The sequence below is a fragment of the Poecilia mexicana genome, unplaced genomic scaffold (assembly GCF_051168715.1).
Source record: "Poecilia mexicana isolate PSO_F unplaced genomic scaffold, ASM5116871v1 scaffold_7, whole genome shotgun sequence".
Lineage (NCBI taxonomy): Eukaryota > Metazoa > Chordata > Actinopteri > Cyprinodontiformes > Poeciliidae > Poecilia > Poecilia mexicana.
Window position 1 is genome coordinate 22223992 of NW_028263376.1, and position 18165 is coordinate 22242156.

General features: G+C 39.9%; 1 protein-coding gene across 4 annotated transcripts in view; it reads right to left on the reverse strand.

The window, feature by feature from the left end:
• The window catches only part of plxnd1 (plexin D1), a 99440-nt gene that overhangs the window by 56731 nt on the left and 24544 nt on the right, over positions 1 to 18165 (reverse strand). For all 4 annotated transcript variants that reach the window (XM_088007256.1, XM_088007254.1, XM_088007253.1 and 1 more), the window contains exons 6-11: positions 16352 to 16517; positions 16050 to 16158; positions 8918 to 9017; positions 7510 to 7608; positions 3560 to 3649; positions 1833 to 1941 (exon numbers count right to left, since the gene is read on the reverse strand). In XM_088007256.1, coding sequence (XP_087863382.1) covers positions 1833 to 1941; positions 3560 to 3649; positions 7510 to 7608; positions 8918 to 9017; positions 16050 to 16158; positions 16352 to 16517 — 673 coding nt within the window. The remainder of the gene's footprint in view (positions 1 to 1832; positions 1942 to 3559; positions 3650 to 7509; positions 7609 to 8917; positions 9018 to 16049; positions 16159 to 16351; positions 16518 to 18165) is intronic.

The following is an 18165-nucleotide window of genomic DNA, read 5'->3' on the forward strand; positions in this document are numbered from 1 at the left end:
TCTAGATCAGGGGTGTCAAACTCATTTTCGTCTTGAGTCCTAATCAGTTTGATATGGCCCATGGTTGTGGCAGAAATAGATTGATAAAATATTTAAAAATATTAATAACCAGATGTCTCTCCACTCAGTGAATGCATCTTCTCACATTGATGTAATTTGGCAGTATACATATAAAAACTGATTTGATTTGATAAAATATTTAAGCACACAAATGTTTTAAGGTGCTTTTCATGGGGCACTCCAGAGACAAAAGGGCCCCATAAAAAAAGTTACGGCGTGCCAGATTTGGCCCCCAGGCCTCGAGTTTGTCACATGTGGTCAGCATCAGTAACAATAATAAAAAAAAAAAAAATTTTCTGAAAAATAATAAAACAAAATCTGAAAAGTGTGGACAACCAGCCAGAGCTACAATATTCCGGAATGACTCACTCAAAGTCCTGACCGAAATCTAACTAAAAATTAAAGGTGAGAACAGAAAATTGATGGTAACAGACTCTCTTTGAAAAGCATTATCATTCTCAAACGCATCTACTGGGAAAAAAATGTCTACAAAGTACTTTCTCGGCGACAATAACGCACGGATGGGTGCAAGTAGCTCCGTAAGCTAATTTGTGGAAATTGCAAACATTAGAACAGTAGTCTAAACTATTTTTAGGCTCATCATGTTCTACAAAAGGCAGCGCCCAGTGTAATTAAATGTTGCTGCTGATGCTTTGTCTCATTTCATGCATGACCTATATTTGCAATATATTTAGCATGCAATCAATCTGAGTCTTTTTAGGCTGCTGCATTGGTACTTTTACTGAAATAAATAATTGGAGTACTTCCACCCCCCCACCACTCCCCGCCTGAAAAAGCATCTGTTTGCTGTGTTGGCCCTTGAATGGTCAGCTGAAGGTACACTGTTAGAAACATTTTCCTCCGCAGCTTACTTGAACCATATGGGCTGCATGCTCTAAATAAGCAGAATAAACATTTGGAGGGTGATATATTCATGGTTATAAAAATAAACCAGGAAAAAAAATAAAAAAAACCCCGGAGAGGATGAGAACAAAGCCAGGGAAAACAGATGATTATGTTCGTGTTCCAAAGTGCCTCCCAGCGAGACGTCCCATTTGTATTACCGCATGCACATCTGCACGACTGTGTGCATATTAGGCCGCACGCATCTGTATGTATGTGATAAAGTGTGTGTCATTTTAAAATGTGATGACTTTGCACGCTGCGACGAGGTGCCTGTTAAGCAGAATGTCTGGCAGCGGGCCAGGGCTGTTGCTCGCATGGACTGCGAACGTCACATCTGGGACTGGGACAAGCAAACAACTGGCTTGGAGCAGCTCCGCGAGACAATATGCCAAGTTCAACAGCGCAAGCCACCTCTCATCATCTCGCTGTTGTCATGGAGCTCAAACTGTATTTATGACAATAGGTTTGGACATTGCTTCTAAGAGGCAATGACAACACCTTCAATTGCAGCTCCCCCATGTTCTGTAATTATTACGTGTAATTAGGCGTTAGCAGAATATAACATTATGGTAAATTACTGGTTGTTGGAAAATTATGTGTTGGAATACACAAACTGCTATGATTACAAGTGAAAGGCAGTCTGACACGCTCTATCCCTGTAAGTATTTCTTTATTTTTCAACAGGGTCAATCAAATCCACCCGACTCGTCAAGAATGCATTCTCTGAGCATCGGTGTCATGTTTTTTTTTGTGTGTGTGTTTTTTTCCCTTTAAAGTACGGAAGAGGAGAAGGATCTCAGCATAGCATCGGGCTGTGTTTTTCATTCTTTTTGCATGTCTGTCTAATCACAGGTTTTACGTCTTACCTTTCATGGGCTGAGGGCTGTCAAGGAATATATCCTCCCTCTGACTGCTGAAGTATCCTGCTCTCCTGAGGCTGAGGTGGTAAATCTGACTCCTCTGATTGGTGAACAACTAAATGAGCAAAGAGGAAGGTAATATCAGCCAAACATTGGGTGCTTGGACTCTGTGTTATATCCATTGTGCTTCTTCTTACTGTTGCCCCACATACAGCGGGAGCCACATTTATTGGCACCACTAAATCCACCTAAAAGCCTTTTTAGATGGATCCATCTAAAAGCCCTTTTAGATGGATTTAGTGCACCGGGACTGGAGCATTGCAGTGCATAATGTCACACTGAATATTTTTAATAAATCAAATCTTTAATTTGACTATAATTTATTCAATTGGGTGGGGTAAATCCATGTTAGAAAATAATGATTTCTTTAATGAAACAACTGATTTAAAGTTAACAAAATTTATGTAAATTAAGTTTTCACGTTATACCTTTTCAGGCTGATCCGAGTTTCTGCGCTGCAAAAGGTCTCTTATTCATCTTGGAATCACAAAATAATCTACTAATTTTACTGTTGCACCAAGAGTAACGTCTTGGGGTCAAGTCTCAGTAAGAGCTATTAGATGCTATCTATGAGCCAATCAATATTTGAGAGTCATGCTGTAAAAACACAGTTTCTGTTGCAGTGTAACGAACATAAACATGGATTTTTAATATATACTGCAAGAATTGTGAGTTTTGATTAGAACAGACTAATATTCACTTTCAGCAACAGCTACTTTAGGTATGTTTAGTGTGAAACAGTGGATGAATATTAAAAAAAAAAAAAAACTCTTCATGTCCATTTTTTAGTACGGTAGAGGACTAATAATGGTGTGGGGCCATTTTTCTTCCAAAGGCTCTGGGAACCTTGTTAGAGTTCATAACATCATGAACTCTTTGAAATACCAGTTACTAAGTCTCCATAATAACCATTAAATGCAATCTGTAGACCAATTGGTTATTTGAGAGGCATGCAAGGGAAAGATTTTCTGTCATATCATCTCAAAACCTGTGGAAATAGCTAAAGTCAACTGAGATCTGAACTGGAGTTTAGTAAAACAAAATATCTGGAAAAGCCACAAATACTAACTGTGAATTATGGTGGAGAATATGTGATGCTTATCCAAAGACCCTGAGATTCCTATAGGCAGTAGTGGGAACAGTAGTAATGAGCTAACAGTGGAACTGAATTTTTGTTTAGCGCTTTATTGTTTTAGCACTGCCCTCTAATGAACGCCATGTTGGTTAGGGTTAGTGCAATTCATTTTTATTTAGCGTTGCCCACCCCTACCTACTAGGATGCCTTACCAGTTAACGTTTTCAAAAACCAGAAGATTTTAAATAAAAATCTGATGCCCTGTGCTGGAAAATTGAACATAATCTTGTTCCTAACAATTCGTTAAAATTAGGGGTTTCTTAATTTGATAAGTGTGCACAAATTTCAAGTTGGATTTTTTTTTTTTTTTAAGCTCTTTTAGTGTAATATGCTTCTGCAATTACTCATCATTTCCAGGCTTGACAATAAATGTGGTCAGCGCTGTGATAATGGGTCTCTTGTTAACTCATAAACAAAGGAAAGTTATTATTAAAAACAGCTGACAAGCTTTAAACATAACAAGAGTGAGCTCAGTAAAGCAGTGGATGAAACAAATTGCCTCACTGGTTATTTCTGGAAGGTTATTGTCCGAACTTACCGTCACCCCACTGCACTTGACAGTTGAGTTGTCCAGCCATATGGCCTCATAGCGCCGTCCTATTCCAAAGTCACACTCAAGCTTCTCCGTCTGTTGAGCAAGACACTTACTTTAAACAATATGGAGTATTTTTTAAAACAACGGCCAAGAAAAATGTGATACTATGTGGCTCTCCAGATTTGAAAAAAAGAAAATAAAAAATAAATAAATAAAAATTAAAGGATTAAACAAATGCACAGAATCTTAATTTCTGGCAACAATCATCAACCCTGAGAAGGCACCAGGAAAATGAAAATAAAATTAATCCCATATTAACTGAGCTTGCCAGAAAAAGACTTTCAGATTTCATATTCATAAACATCTGGACTCCCACACCTCGGCAGCTCATCTGGGAGTCAGAATAATGAGTGTGAATTTATTTCTCCACAAAATAAGTGCCCTGAGTTCTCCGGAGCGGGGATATCTGAGACCATGGAGAAGCAGAGACAGGTAAGAGCAGCAGACGATAAGTGCTTAAAGTGGAAGAAGTCATTTGTCTGTGAATCCGGCCGGCTTAAATGGGTCTACTTTGATCGGCCTCTCCAGGACGCTGCTATTTCACGGCGCTTTCTGACACCGGAGACGGCTAATATTTATGGCAGCTGCACGGTTCTCCGTTTTCTGTGCTACTGTGAAAATTTCTCTGAGAGTCAGTCAGAGATGGGATGTAAAAGATGAGAAACTCGTTCTGAATTTATTTTTTTCTCTGTGGTGAAAGCGTGGGAATTCAAAAGAAAGATCCCGGGAGGATCCGAGCACCGGATAAATTTGATTGGCAGCACATTTCCTGCTCTGCTGACTTGTCCGAGATGAAGACATTGATCAAACAATGTCAGTCTGTATAAACTTTCATAATGAAGAGTAGCACGAACAGCTATCCTGAAGAAGTCTGTGTGTGACTCAATGTCTGTCACCATAGCAACACGCCAGAAAGACAACGTGAGAGGCCAGCCGGGGTTAAGAGTGTGACCGGCCACGCCTGGCAACCAGTCAGCACTGGCATTTTGAGCAGATCTCGGAGTTGTGTCCTCATCCTCGTTGGTGCAGTGTCAGCTTCTGAAGCCCCTCGGTGCAGATTAACTGCATGAATGGGAGTTTTAACCAGTGATCTGAGAGGACTGCCTGAATGAAAATGAACAAGAGCAAAATTAAGCTCCTGCTCCGAGTGTTGCTGCCTCGGGCTGAATGCACACGCCGTACAGTGTGCTGACAAAGACACTACTCATCATGGTTGGATACCGGAGGGTGAGCATGCCCAAACAGCCGAGGAACTCTTCATCCCGAAACTCTTTTCATTCTCGAAAGTCAGATCATGGATTTCCCGCAAATAGTGTGACATTTATCCTGTGCAATTCCAGTGAAAAGACAAATTTGTTGGAGGGAATGATGTCATAAACAAAAAGTCCCGGTTGCTAAGTGTGCAAACACTGACACTTTATGAAGGGAATATCAGCATTCAGTCTCATGTGGTAGAATTCTGTCAGCATCTTAACTTGAAAATATTTGATCAGGCAATGTGGAAACCTGTTGTCCACATATAATTCAGGTGAAAACTTCTGTCAGAGTTTTGCTTTTTGTCTGAAAATATATATATATATTTTTTTGTATTTGTGGCCAGTTTGGTTTCAGCAGACCAAAACAAAATCTTTGTCATGGCTTTAAGAAATTTGACCTAGGACTAGAATATGGGTACATAATGGCAAGAACCATGTATTTGGGAATATTTTCTGAATACTGTGATGATAATACTGATTATAATTTGCTCACATTTTCCTTGCTGTTTCTTTCTTCACAACGTGACGTTTAGCATTTTAGACAGTAAAAAAAAAAAAATAATAATAATAAACAGCCACTGTGGGCATCAAGGGCAGGAACAGTCCATCCAATAGGCTAAATGTTATTGACAGATGTTGCTTGCATGACACATGAAATACAATATTCTTTTAAATATTGCATCCAAGAAGTCCTTTGTGATTGTGATATTGCACAAGTAGGTACATCTGCAGGTCGATATAATCTGGAAGATTCATTTGGATGAAAATGCATCTGTCTTTTAAAGTTGTGATTTATTTCAGACATATGGAGAATCCACAACATTGCTATCACATGTTAAACACAACCTGCACCTACCAGAAATTGCTGTAGCTGTAGTCAACATTGCTAGTTGCAGCTTCTCTATTCACAAATATTGGATAAAGCTTTTTTTTTTTTTTTAGAATTATTTGTTACTGCCTTTACTGTGCCATGACTAGGGCTGTTGTAAACGAATATTTTAGTAATCGAGTAATCTATCGATTATTCTTACGATTAATCGAGTAATCGGATAAAAAAATAAAATAAAATGGAATATTGGTAAATCTGGCATAATACCGGTGTTACTATCATATATCAATATCAGTCCAATTTTTCATATTTGAGCATCCCTAACAGTAGCTTTTTTGTAGTTTAGAAAACTAACCTGTAACAATAATAGCTCACTTTCTAAGTTAACCAGAAGAAAAGTTATAGAAAAATCTGAAATTATATTGAATTTAATAAAGAGGCAGGCTCACAAATATGCTTATAAAAAATGTCTACAATCCAGCTTTTAGTTTATGTATTCATCTTCAGTGAGTTTAATAGATTAATTAAACTCACCTTGCCACCTAACCTGTCACGCTTTGGGTTTGAAAATACGGGAAATGCCGCCTGGAGTGGGAGGAGAGGGCGAATGAACGAACATGGGGTGGAGGGGAGGAAATAGACCAGCGGACTGACGAACCGTTAGACTAGGGGACGAACACGGGGGGAAGCAATACGGGATATTTACTACACCTTCACTGGTCACACTCAGAAACTCATCTACCAGCCATGTACGATGCGCTCCGCCACCCGTTTCTTCAGACCGGGATATGAAATTTATTGTGCGGTTCGTCGGTAAAGCTACATTTCCACGGTAAGCATCAGCTACTCAGCCGCCCGCCCTGTTCAGGCTATCCGCTCACCTCAGCGCTCTTCCCGCCGTTCGCTTTCAACCAGCAGCCCCGGAGGAGAAATGCTGCCGTACTCCAGGCATTCCCCCAGTCATTTTAAGGATGCTTATTGGTTCCCCAAAAACGATAAAAAGTCGGGCAATATCATCAATCTATAAAATCCCCACGGGCCAATCTTGAAGATTAGACTTTATGCCGCTGAGACTTAGCTTTTGTCAACAACTCAGAGGCGGAAGTGAGAGCTCCGCGCAACGCAAATGAAGTCCCGGCCGGAACACGGTGCGCTAACTAATAAAACATAAATTAACGAAGCTTCGAGGCAGGTAAATTTTCCTCGAGGAATTTTAGTAATCGAGGTACTAGAATCATTCGAGGAATCGTTTCAGCCCTAGCCATGACATATATAAACTGCAGTGTTTCTTTTTTGTACCCTTCTCCTGACTGATATCTTTGTACGATGACATAATATTGGAAACTAATAGATGCAAAAGAGCCATGATAGAAAAATCCTTCAAGGAAAATGAACATTGATGAGCATGTGAACTCAAGAAACTAAATAAAAACATTTTAGTTTGGGATTGTGTACATTTTGTGCAACCACATCATTAGTTTTTTTTAATACTTTTCCCTTTGATTGATTTGCTTTTTGAACGCTACAGGATACAATCAAATTTCATGCTGAAAAAGTCAAATTTTTATATTTTTTATGTCATAGCAAGCAGATCTTGTAATGGTTGAGAGTCAATGTATTCTCAACAAGTAGAACACCCAGGCTGGTTTCAGTCATCCATTGACCCCAATCCCAGAGCGAAAACATTCATCTGTTTTAGCCCAGCTTGAAGCAAAGACACCATATGCTTCTTTTTTCTTCCAATCACATTCACCACATGCGGTTTCTGGAGACAGCCCAGCTCAGAGGCTGGAGGACATCTAACGTACCCCTTGGATGTTGCTCAGGTTCATGATGAAGTCTTGGGCCATTCCTGAAGGTGATGGAGGAACCTCAGAGGAAATCAGGCTGGGACAGGAAGCAGCGCTCTGCAGTGGGAGATGGGGGATTTCAGAGGGAGAAGGAAGTGACATACAAGAGTTAAAGAAAACAATGGCTTCGTCTGCCCCCTCTTCCATACATCCACCACCCAAAAATACCTGTCCTGTTTATCTGGACAAGCAGGAAATGAGAGGGTGAAGTCTCTCTTTGAGGGAAACAACAATGGCTTCAAATAGGGAGATGATGAAGGATTAGAAAAACAGAGCCACCGGACGCTGTGAAGCCCCGAGCAGAGCAGGAAACGGCAGCCTACTTCCCGATGACCTCATGACCCATATTATAAAAATCTTATTTCACGTTTAAACAGAAACTATCATTTAAATACATAAAGCAGCTTAAAAAAAAGCACCAGTCTTTCATGCTAATCTAATGGAGATTTACTCCATTTACTTTACAGATGCAATCGTGCTTCTATTACTCCGACTGTGTAAAACTCACGAGATATAAAACTAATCATTAAACACTCATAGCAATAAAAGGCTTAAGGAAAACACCAGTAGACCTGTGGCTGACCAGAGGAGAGAGAGCCGTGTCCTCCCCCTCCCATGTGACCCGATAATAAAAGAGTGTGAGCGGAGAGGGAAAATCTGCGGGGCCACACAGGCCATGGGATTTGGCTCAGCAGTAAAACTCTAAAGTCGACACAAATAGTTTGATAGCCGACTTAATCTTGATGTTGTCAGGAAAGCGTCCAAAGAAGGCTGGTAATAGTTTCCAATGAGGCTGGGCTTGTTATGGATAACTTTCCCTTTTTTGCTCTCGTATCTTGTTACTCTGTTTGATATGCTTTTTTTTTTTTTTTGATGTTGTTGTTTTAGAGCACTTCTTGCACTTACACGGTTTATATTACTAAATATATATCTATAAAATTTATGTGTATGGGCTCCTACTCAAAAACATATAAAAGCAGGTCCGTACAGACGTTAAGGCGCATTGAATATACTCTTTCACTCATTCGCAAATATCTGGCAGAGTGAAACGTTAGAGCAGGTCATAGGAGCTTTAAAATACCACATTATCCTGTTATGAGTCTGTAAAAGCAGAACCTCTTGAGATTTTATAGCTGGTTTCAACTTTTCTGCACACTGTAGTTGAGACACTGACACTGTAACCTCACGATGATTCACCACATGGCTGCTCTTGCCTAACCAGTCTGGACTCACATTATTAAAAGAAAACTTTTCTTTTTTACTGCCGAGTCTGGATTGTGTCGGAGGTTTGGGCTTGTAGGATACTGATATCATGAACTCCTCCTAGGATCTGTCTGGTTGATAGATTGGAGGGAGAATTACTCACTTCAAGCAGATTTGGCTTCGATTCATCTTTGCTTGAGAGGCACTGGTGGTGCTCTTGGTCCCAGTAGCACTTCCACCTTGTGCTCAGGCAGCTCATGCACCTGAAAACAAAGATAGACACAGAACTATTCAAATCATATTACTATACCTTAAACTACACAGCCTGACCAGGAGGGTACCGTATTTTCCGGACTATAGAGCGCACCTCACTATAAGCCGCACCCACAAAGTTTTTTTTTTTGTTTGTTTTTTTTAACAGGCTATATATACGCCGAACCATGGATTCGTTCACGCCGAGCTTACGCGCATCTGTACTGCCAGATCGATAGCCTTCAACTTAAAAGCGGCATCATATGAACTTCTTCATGTTGTTTCCATGATGAGGAGGTATGAGTTTGAAAACATTTCTCCGTCGTGACTGCTGCTAGCATGTGCTTGTTCTATATGAAAATTAGCACTTTCTTCTTTGATTTCTAAGTTTGACTTCCAATGATTCACTTCCTGCTAAAGCGCCCCCTGGCAGTTGAAGAAAAATCCACAGAAAAGCCGCACCGGGCTTTGAGCCGCATTGTTCAAAGCATGGGAGAAAAAGTAGCGGCTTAAAGTCTGAAAAATACGGTAAATATTTTCCTCTGACCCACATGCATTCTGCAGCACAATCGTGAACTTGTTCAATGTGTCAAATTAGGTGGCGATACTCTATTTCAGATTATTTACTGAACAGTGCTCCATCAGATTATTGTAATAATGTTTTACTTTACCCTGCTTCAAACTCTACCCCTATTTCATGGATGTTTATTTAGGGTTTAAGAGAAAAGGGAGTTACTTACAAAGACATTGCATTACTCATATACTCATTTCCAAAAATGAATAAAATTTCCTTTTACTTTTTAATTACGCATGGCTTTTTTGTACATAATGCCAATATGATGTATTACAACATGCATTGTGTATTTTCTAACATACTGTGACAGAAATCAAAATCAGAGGGAAAATATTCCATCTGGTTTGTTTTCACCCCCATATCATGTCCCTGTGATCGTCCCCATGTAAAAGTTGAGCATGAAGCCCGCTCTGACTCATTTTGGAGTGCAAAACAAATGGGGAGGCTGAACTGATTACGGGCGTCAAAGTGAAGCTTTAATAAAAGGAAGTAATGATTAGTCACAGTGGCAGACACGCTCATTCCACGGTCGCGGCTCAGCCGGCGGAGAGGTCAGGGTGGGCCAACTCGGCTGAGATCAGACTCTCTCGCTGCTAAATGATGATGCATGAGTACGCATGCCGTCTCATGTGTTTAAATTTCTGTGAAATCAGGCTCGGGTTTTACGGTGCTGACATGTAGCGGCTTTACCGAGAACATTTGCTAGATCACGCTCGCGGGCTCAGCTGATGTGTGCACAGTGAGCACGAAGGCTGGAAAAGCAGTTGAGATGATAAAAAAAAAAAAAAAGAAGGTTTTTTCATGTATTGGCATTTTTCATGACAAAGCGTTGTATTTTTTTTTTTTTTTAGGGAAATTTCTTGTTTTGAAGGATCGCTTCAAAAATCAGCCCTGAAGGAGTCACAGATTCGGCTTTAACTAAGGAACTCGCAAATAACTGCAAAGATGGATGGAGGAATTGACAGACAGGTGGACAGATGGATGGACGGATGATAAATGGATGGACGTATGGATGGATGTTTTAGATAAAAGAATGTTCAAATTCTGGAAATGTGAAATTGTTTCCATCCTCCAGGCCTGGAAAACATCTAAATCAACTCCTTTCTTTGTCATTCTGAGTTGTAACAAACAGATCGTTTGTAGACAAGGGCCAACAATGTGACTTCCAGATAAACCACCTAAATATACCAGCACTCTGTAGACGCGTGTGTGTGTGTGCGTGGGTGTGTGTGTGTGTGTGGAGTCTGCATCTTTGAGTAGCCTCTGGGTAGAGACAGATGTCCCACACTAGGAAAGATGGTGCCTCCAGTGATAGCAACACTCTGAGGGGGTCTCTAGATTAGACGGCGGAGGGTGTAAGAGGATGTGTAACTGTCTGCGTGTGTGTGTTCTGATTAAAAGCAGACGGACTCCTCCAGGCTCTTATCAGCTGCACTTTTCCCTGACTCCCTTTCTGTCCTACTAAAACACCTAAAAACCTCACCACCCACCCACATTTACATGCAGACTGTTTGCATACACACCACACTCTCTCTGTGCTCGACTGAAAGCTGACAGCAAACACCCTGTGAAACTGCTCACCCCTGGTCGTAATGACCACTCGCGTACACACTCGCGCTAAATACACACACTCTCAGGGTCCCTCCGTGGACACAGCGGTTAAACACACATCCTCAATCACACCTCTGTCAGAGAGAAATACATCCAGAAGAAAGCCTCACTCTCAGGGAGGGGAGTGCAAGTTAACTAACAGACACAAGAGGAAAAAAGAAAGAGAACTGAGATGTGGAAAAAAAAGTGAAATGAAAAGAAAGTAAAGGATGGAACATAAATAGAGTAAGTTTGTGGCAGAGAGAGAAGTGAATGTTTAGTGTTTGTCCTTCTAGGCTGCAGAGCGACGCTGGAATGCCACGGTCTGCTTGTCATTAACACTTTACCCAGTGATCACTTTAACTGTGTTCAGGGAGAGTTGTATAAACAGCGCTCACTCTCTCAGACAAACACACGCATGCAAACTGGTTTGGCACCATTATATCATAAATGAACTTTACCGTGTGACTCTCAGAAGTGTAAATACTATCTGTTTTCTTCGCTTTTAACACATTTCTCCTGATTCGTTACATTTGGAACAGCTAGCGGGCTCGTTCAGCCAAATATATTGTATGAAACCTTTCTTCATTATTACACTTCTGTTAATTTTCTGGACTCAACAAAGGAGGGAGAAAAAAAATTCAACACAATGAAAAATATTGGACAACATTCAGTCAGCGAAGGCCAAAATATTCTGAATTCCTGGCAACAGACATGAGATCCAAACTTTCCAAATAAATAACCTGCGACCATGTTAGGATATAGATAAATTAAAACTGCGACTGTGTTGATTTTCAAGTGCTTACACGTTGTCTGTTGTTCTGAAAAAAACGGCTTGGTGTGAAATTTTCTGTCTTCTCACTATTTTCTTATAAAATCTACATTAGTCCTACAGATACAATACATTTGTGAATTTTTCACAATTACTTCTTTGTACTGGTGCAACTCAGTAAATGAATGAAACACTTAATTTCAATAATTTAGTTAAAAACCAGATTTAGCTGAAGCTAAAGTTTCCAATTGTAATCCATAAGCAGCAGAGTTAATAATAGTGTAAACTCAAAAAACACACATATACCCTACCACTGCACAGTCATAAAAATACAATACAAACAGTACCAAATTACAAACCTCTGTTTTATAATCACTAATGTCAAGCTTACAGTTCTTTTTTTATTACTTTTTATTTTATTTTAAGCATATGTATGCATATTATATGGATTAATTACAGAGAGCTATTTGTTAAATAATCGATATTTGTGAGATAGTTTAGGTCTATAAAGTTTTATTATTGCAACTTATAGCTACTGTAAAACTCAACTTCATCACATAAGATGAATATAAAGATTATTTTATAATGTTATGTGACGATTATGTTGTGTAAAAATGGCTAAAAAGATAAGAAGGGACGTTACAGAGAGAGAGAGAGAGAGAGAGAGAGAGAGAGAGAGAGAGAGAGAGAGAGAGAGAGATCACATAGAGCTCTGTCCATGACTATCAATAGAAAGTCAAGTGAAAGGAAAAACTGCAGCAGAAAAAGGTGCAAAGGTTTCATGAAGATGGGGGTTTTATTTCTAGAAGGACTTTGTATGTACTTGGATGATCTACTACAGGACGTTCAGGCAAAAGTACCACTGAGTAAGAACTGATTGTATTTACTGTGCAATACGAGAATATTTTGGTAGACAGATATTTTCTGAATAAAAAGCATTTCTCATTATTTGGATTTGGATTGCATGGGATGCACGGTGGTGCAGTTGGTAGGACTGTTGCATTGCAGCAAGAAGGTAATGGCTTTTAGTCCCGGCTGGGGTCTTTCATGGAGTTTATATGTGCATGCATGGATTCTCTCCAGGTACTGCAGCTTCCTTTCACCGTCCAAAAACACAACCATTAGGCTGACTGGTCTCTATATTGTCTTTTCGTGTGAGTGATTGTTTGTACTGTGTTGCTATGAGATGCACAGGCGACAGGTGCAAGATGCACCCTGCCTCTTGCCCAATGGCTGCTGGAGAAAGCACCAGCCTCCCCTGTAAAGATGGATGGATTCTGATTTTTATGAAAATCTGAATTTTAGGTTTTCATTAGATACAGTCCATAATCATCAAAACTCACAGAAATAAACACTGGAAACGTATCACTCTACTTGCAAAACAATATATAACACACAACTTTCACTGTTATAAGTTTAATCACTACAATGACTTTCTTTTCTGTTGCATTCTGACTTATTCAAATGAATCAATGCAACATTTGTGCTTAAAGATTACAAGTAATGACATACGTGCATTCTGAAATTAATTTTGTTCATACCAGAGGAGCTTGTACTCAGCTAGCAAACAATCATGTTGTCGATTAACTTTATTACTGAAGCGAAATTAGCTTTATAAAAGCGCATAATTTCATTCGAAGTGTGCGGAATGAAAAGTCTAATGCCTTTGGTTCTAAAAGCATTAATGCCCGACGTCACTTAAATGAAACATAATAGCCTCAGTTAGCATAAAACAGAGGCGGATCTCTGCTTTAAAACCAAAGAAAATGCTTTCTTCAGAAGAGGAGGTTTTCCTTTCTCATCCTTCAAGACTTTGATTTATCTATTAGCAGAGTGATGGCGCTTTTCATAAAAGAAGAGCTCTTTTGTGTGGTTTCATTGGATCTAAGTGTATAACAAAACCCACTGTTGAAAAAAAATAAACAGCATGAAGTGAATGAGATCAGATAGAGCCCAGCAGTTCTGCACCTCTCTGCGTAATGCTCTTCCTGTGCGAACGGCACTTTGCTCATTATCACCTCCGACAAACCGCCGTCTAATTTCACACTCCTGGACCCCGCCACATATTGGGTGCAGTCTCACACACGTACACCTGCAGCCGCTGTGTTCACACCTCGAAACTACTTTCAAAAAGTGAACAAAGGGAGGGGGAGACCAAAATGCTTTTTTTTTTGTCGGTGGGGCGGGGGATCTCTGTGAATCTGTCAAACACACTCAATGCACATGGATGAGGCTCTCGGGATCAGATAGAGAAGATCCTGCAACATGGTCCAGCATGCAGGAGGATGCCAGCTGGAATGCCTCCACATTTTGAGGAAAAACCCCGCCGCTATGACAAGGACATCCAAGTCAAAGTCTTTAACAAAAACAAACACGGGTGTGATCAACCAAACATACATATGTAATTTCCTTTGGCTTAACATTTACAGAATATTAATCCCGCATTTGAGCCGGCACTGAGGAAACCTTGAGCAAACCAAACACACACAATAAGCCCTGGGAGAGGACATGTTGGCTGTGTTTACCCAGCATGGCCTAAATAAAAAGCATTTGATGAGGAGACGAGGGACGTGGAAGAAGAAGAACAAACACAGAATTGAGGCTTTGCTTTGTCTTTATTGTCCAGCTGTGTGTGCAGATCTGAAACGGCACTGAGGGAAAGGCTCGATATTTCGGTTCAGGTTTTCTGTTTGGAGACTGCTACAAGAGCAGTTTGTTGGTGTTTAGTCTCCGTTAGGAGGGATTGTTTTGGGGGATTTATTATAAGCCTTGTCGTTAAAACGTGGGAAAGTGGAGAGGATATAATCAGATCAAGTAATTCAATAAAAGCTGCAGGCATAGAGAATAAATAGTCTATTGGAAATGAATGTTCTACCCAATAAATAGCGCAAAGTATTTACTAATAAAGTGACAGTTAGATTTACGAGGTTGTCTTGCGATGTGGCTTACATATTTATTTGGATTTCTGTCCTTTCAGAAAACACAGATCAGAGTCACAGCTTTGTGCAAAACTTTTAAATCAAGGAAGGACGTTCTTAAGGTAGTGCTGGGACTGTTCTTCAAACTTTCATAAGTTTTCATTTCTTATGTTTTTTTTTCACTCATTTTGGCAGATGTTAAAGTATAAAACAATTGTAGAAGAATTGTTACAAGAGACTTTAGGCTAAGGTAGAAATCCAGCTTCAACCAGAACAATGACCCTAAACACACAACCAGAGCTGAAATGAAATGATTTAGATTGAAAAACTTCCACATTTTTTTATTTTTAGTTTACTTTAATTAACCTTTATTTAACCAGGTGAGTTATTAAGAACAATTTTTTATTTACAATAATGACCTGGCAGGGAAGGATGGTCCAGTTAAAGTCCAGAGCGATGTCTCATCCTTAAATTCTCAAATATGACAAGTTTTCTGTTCTTTAGGAACTACCTTACCTTAAACTATTTTAGTATTTACTACTTTTCAAAGATTAAACTAAACATCGGGAAAAAATTATGTATTTCTAACAAGATGCTGGTAACTAAGTGCCAAGAGATTCAATTAAAAGTTTTATATGAATGTGTCAGGTGAATTAACAAGAAAAGCAAACCGAATTCATTCCTCTAAAAAAAAAAAAAAAAACTTGTGGAAATAAGAAAAAAGCAGCCAGAGTTAAAATAAAAAATAAATAAATAAAAAAAAAACTTTAAAGCTGTCAGTGCGGTGACAGCAGAGAATCATCAATTTACATCTCAGACCCAAAATTCTCATTTGGATGAAATGCTAACTAGTAATTTAAGACGTTAAACTGAACATCAGGTATTTGGAGCTTTTTTAAAAAGTGTGTCAGATGGAGAAGTGTGAAGCCCACCAGTGTCGTCGTTGACAGCATGCCATCGCTATGTGCTGTTCATGTGAAAACCTTAATTATACTTTTAATTAAAAACTAGAAGGGAGATCTTTTTATACTAGAATCTGAGGAAGAAAGTAGAAAGATGTCAAAAGAGAAGAAAAATTATCGACAGAAGAAAAAAAAAAGGTGCATTAAGAAGAGCTGTGACACAGAATCATCAAATATTTGCCAAGAATCACAAACTCTGAGAGTGTGACGTGAAATGTTTGACTTACGATGTCTTTGGGTGTATTTGTCCGGTTCTCTCGCAGTCGTAGATGATGAAGCTCCCAGAAACAACGGACGTGCCGTTCACCTTTATCGCCACCGAAACAGTGAGGTGATCTGCAGAAACAAAGGCCGCATGTGTCAAGCTCTGCAACATTTGGAGATGGTATCGCTCTCACGAAGCAAAATAGACGGCACCAGACTCAGACCCTTTTCTGCATTATGAGAGATGAGAGCGGAAATTACATTTGTTCTATGCTGAAAAAAAAAAAAAAAAAAAATGAATGTGCCTGACAAATGGATGGCTCACCTGTGCCAGGGGGTATTGGTTGGTAGTTTTCTGGTGGAAGGAGGGGGCAGGTCTGGATCTGGAGACCGTAGACCGTGGCAGCGGTGGAAACCCCGGGCTTGTACTCACACTCTACCTTCGAGCCAATCAGATCGGGAATGCTGCCGTTTATTAGGATGCCAACAGCCTGCAGCGAAAGAAAGAAAAAAAAACAAACAAACAAAAAAATAACAGATATAGGAGCAGAAACATAAATAGCTGCTCATGTTGATCAAAATTAATTAGATTTTTAATTTGCCGTGCCCGCAAATGTGTGTTCTGGTTGAGTTTATGCGCACACGCTCGACGAGAGAGGGCGGAGGATGTTGGCGCCACTTCAAGATTGCTCAGGAGATCAGGCAGAAAAAGAGAAAAACTACCATGTGATGGAGAAACAGATGGCAGAGTGCTAGAATCACATCTAAATCTGCAGAAAGTGATGAAGTATGACAGATGCATAATGAGAAACATAACACCTCGCTGACATGTCTGAATTTTAGTTAAATGAATTCAATGTGAGGGGAAAAAAAAACAAAAAACATGTAGGCTGAGGATGAGGGTGTAAGTTTAGAGAGAGGATCTTGGACTGCTGGAGGAAAACAAATCAGCGTCTCAGCAGGTAGGAGCTGAGGTGGTCAGCGGCTTGTGCTGACATGTCTCAAAAATCTGCCCCATTGTTTGCTGGAATCGTTCATTTCCCCCCGCTCGGGCCCTGACTTCCTGCCTCCTGCTTCCTGTTTGCGGAGACAACCTTGAGCTGGGCTTCCTGCCGTTGAATCTGCCGTTTGGTGAAGCAATTATGGCCCACTGAAGACCGACCACCCCCCCAACAAGCAAATATTCACAATTAATGAAGCAATTAATGACCTGTCGTCTCCGCCTTCCATCAAATTATGCTCCGTAATTAGAGGTCAAATATATTCCAAGTGGCAGAGATCAGTGATCTAATCACGGCATTGTTATCTCCCTGTAACACGATGCACTGATGAGAAGGGATTATTGAAAACAACAGTTTGCATGTCAGACCACTCAGGGAATCTTTGAACCCAGATATATTATCCTGCCAAGAATGATTAAATCAGACTGGCACTGTTAAAGAAGCCCAGCAATGCCACCAAAGAACAAACACCCACTCGGATTAAGGAAATGGTAAAAATCTGCATTATTGAGGTGATTATTTATAACAAATGCATGACAATGATGGAAAGTCTAAAAACTTGCTCAGACCACAGAACTGCCAAGCAACAACCCAGGACCCAAAAACAAGTCAAACCAAGACAAATTTATTTCTACTGCGCATTTCAGCAAGTTTTAGGTGCTTTACACCATAAACACATAACGCAGAACCAATTATGAAACGAGAAACAAATCATTAAATCATCAAATATATTATTCAAGTTTCTGTTCTTATTAATCAAATGCAACTCTAAACAGGTGGGGTTTTGGTGTAGGTTTAGTGTGTTTCAGGGTCAGTGTCTCTGGATCTTTGCGGTTTTCTGGAAATTTATTCCAAAATAGTGGGGCATAAAACCTGCGTGCCATGTTTGGTTCTGATTCTGGGGATGTAGAATAGACCAGAAGAACCAGAAGACCTGAGTGGTCTAGGAGGTTGATACGATGACAACGGGGTTTTAATCTGCTTTGGTGCTATTTTATAAACTAACAAAAATATGTTAAAGTTTATTCTTAGAGCTACAGGAAGCCAGTGGAAGCACTTTTAAAACTGCGCTGATGTTCCCTAGTTTTAGTGAGAACATGAGCAGCAGCGTTCTGGATCAGCTGCAGCTGAATGACTT